At 38.6% G+C, this 1,000-nt stretch overlaps 1 protein-coding gene across 1 annotated transcript; it reads left to right on the top strand.

Annotated features, from left to right (window-relative positions):
- Positions 1 to 120: 120 nt before the first annotated feature.
- Positions 121 to 769, top strand: LOC131873588 (probable disease resistance protein At4g33300; the record flags this gene model as incomplete). Its single annotated transcript, XM_059216423.1, has 2 exons — positions 121 to 476; positions 558 to 769. Coding segments are annotated over 2 exons (568 nt in total), but the record flags the coding sequence as incomplete, so codon positions are not given.
- Positions 770 to 1,000: the final 231 nt, after the last annotated feature.

The raw sequence follows: 1,000 nt of genomic DNA, 5'->3' as shown, positions 1-1,000 counted from the left end.
TTTAAGTACTTTGTAATCCACAAAAGTTATAGCTCAAATTGTATAATACAATCTCGTTGCTTTTAGATCATAGAGGGCTTCCTTAGACATTAATAAAAATATCGCTATTGTGAATGACAGGTGCAAGCCGAATGCAAGGGTTTGCCTCTTGCTCTTAAAGTGGTTGGAAGTTCTTTGTACGGGGAACCTCATGTGGCCTGGGAGAATGCAAAGAAAAAACTTTCCCAAGGGCAGTCCATATCCATTTATCACGAAGAAGGGCTTTTCAGATGCCTGAAGACCAGTATTGATTGCTTGGATGATGCTTGGAGGGAATGTTTCTTAGACACAGCCTCATTTCCAGAGGACAAGAAAATTTGTGCTGATGCACTGCTCAACATTTGGGTTTATGTTCGGAAGATGGAGTGGCAGGATGCCTATGTTATGTTACAGGAACTTGCAAGAAGAAATCTCCTCAGTCTAATAAGCAATCAAGGGTAAATGTCTTTCCTTGCATATAAATTTCCTGTTTTCATTTTTTTAAAACATTGGGCTGACTTGATTTTTGCAATTATCAGAATCCAATCAACAATCTCGTACGGATGTGCCTCTGAGCTGTTCTTTTCGCAGCATGATGTGATGCGAGACTTAACCTTGTATTTGGGATTGCAGGACAGTATAGTCCACAGAAAGAGGTTACTCATGCCCAGGAAGGAGCATTGCCTACCAGGGGAATGGGAGTTGCTTAGAGATAGACAGTTCAGTGCTCAAATTGTATCTATTCACACAGGTGGGATATTTCGCCCAAATACTTATTTAGTGGCAAAATTTGAAGGCTATGTGAACTATTAACAAATATTTAGATTTATTGTGTTTTCGTCCTACTTCCTCATATAAGTTATATATGATTGAAGCGAAATACCTTTGATATCAATTTTTTTCACTAGCTAGTAGTTTACTTGACCGCTGAAAGATGTTCTAATTCAAATGCATATGCGATTTATCTTATGCAGGCTCTATG

This window comes from Cryptomeria japonica, unplaced genomic scaffold (genome assembly GCF_030272615.1).
Source record: "Cryptomeria japonica unplaced genomic scaffold, Sugi_1.0 HiC_scaffold_3219, whole genome shotgun sequence".
Classification (NCBI taxonomy): domain Eukaryota; kingdom Viridiplantae; phylum Streptophyta; class Pinopsida; order Cupressales; family Cupressaceae; genus Cryptomeria; species Cryptomeria japonica.
Note: the sequence above shows the minus strand (reverse complement) of the source record. Positions and strands in the feature narration are given on the sequence as shown.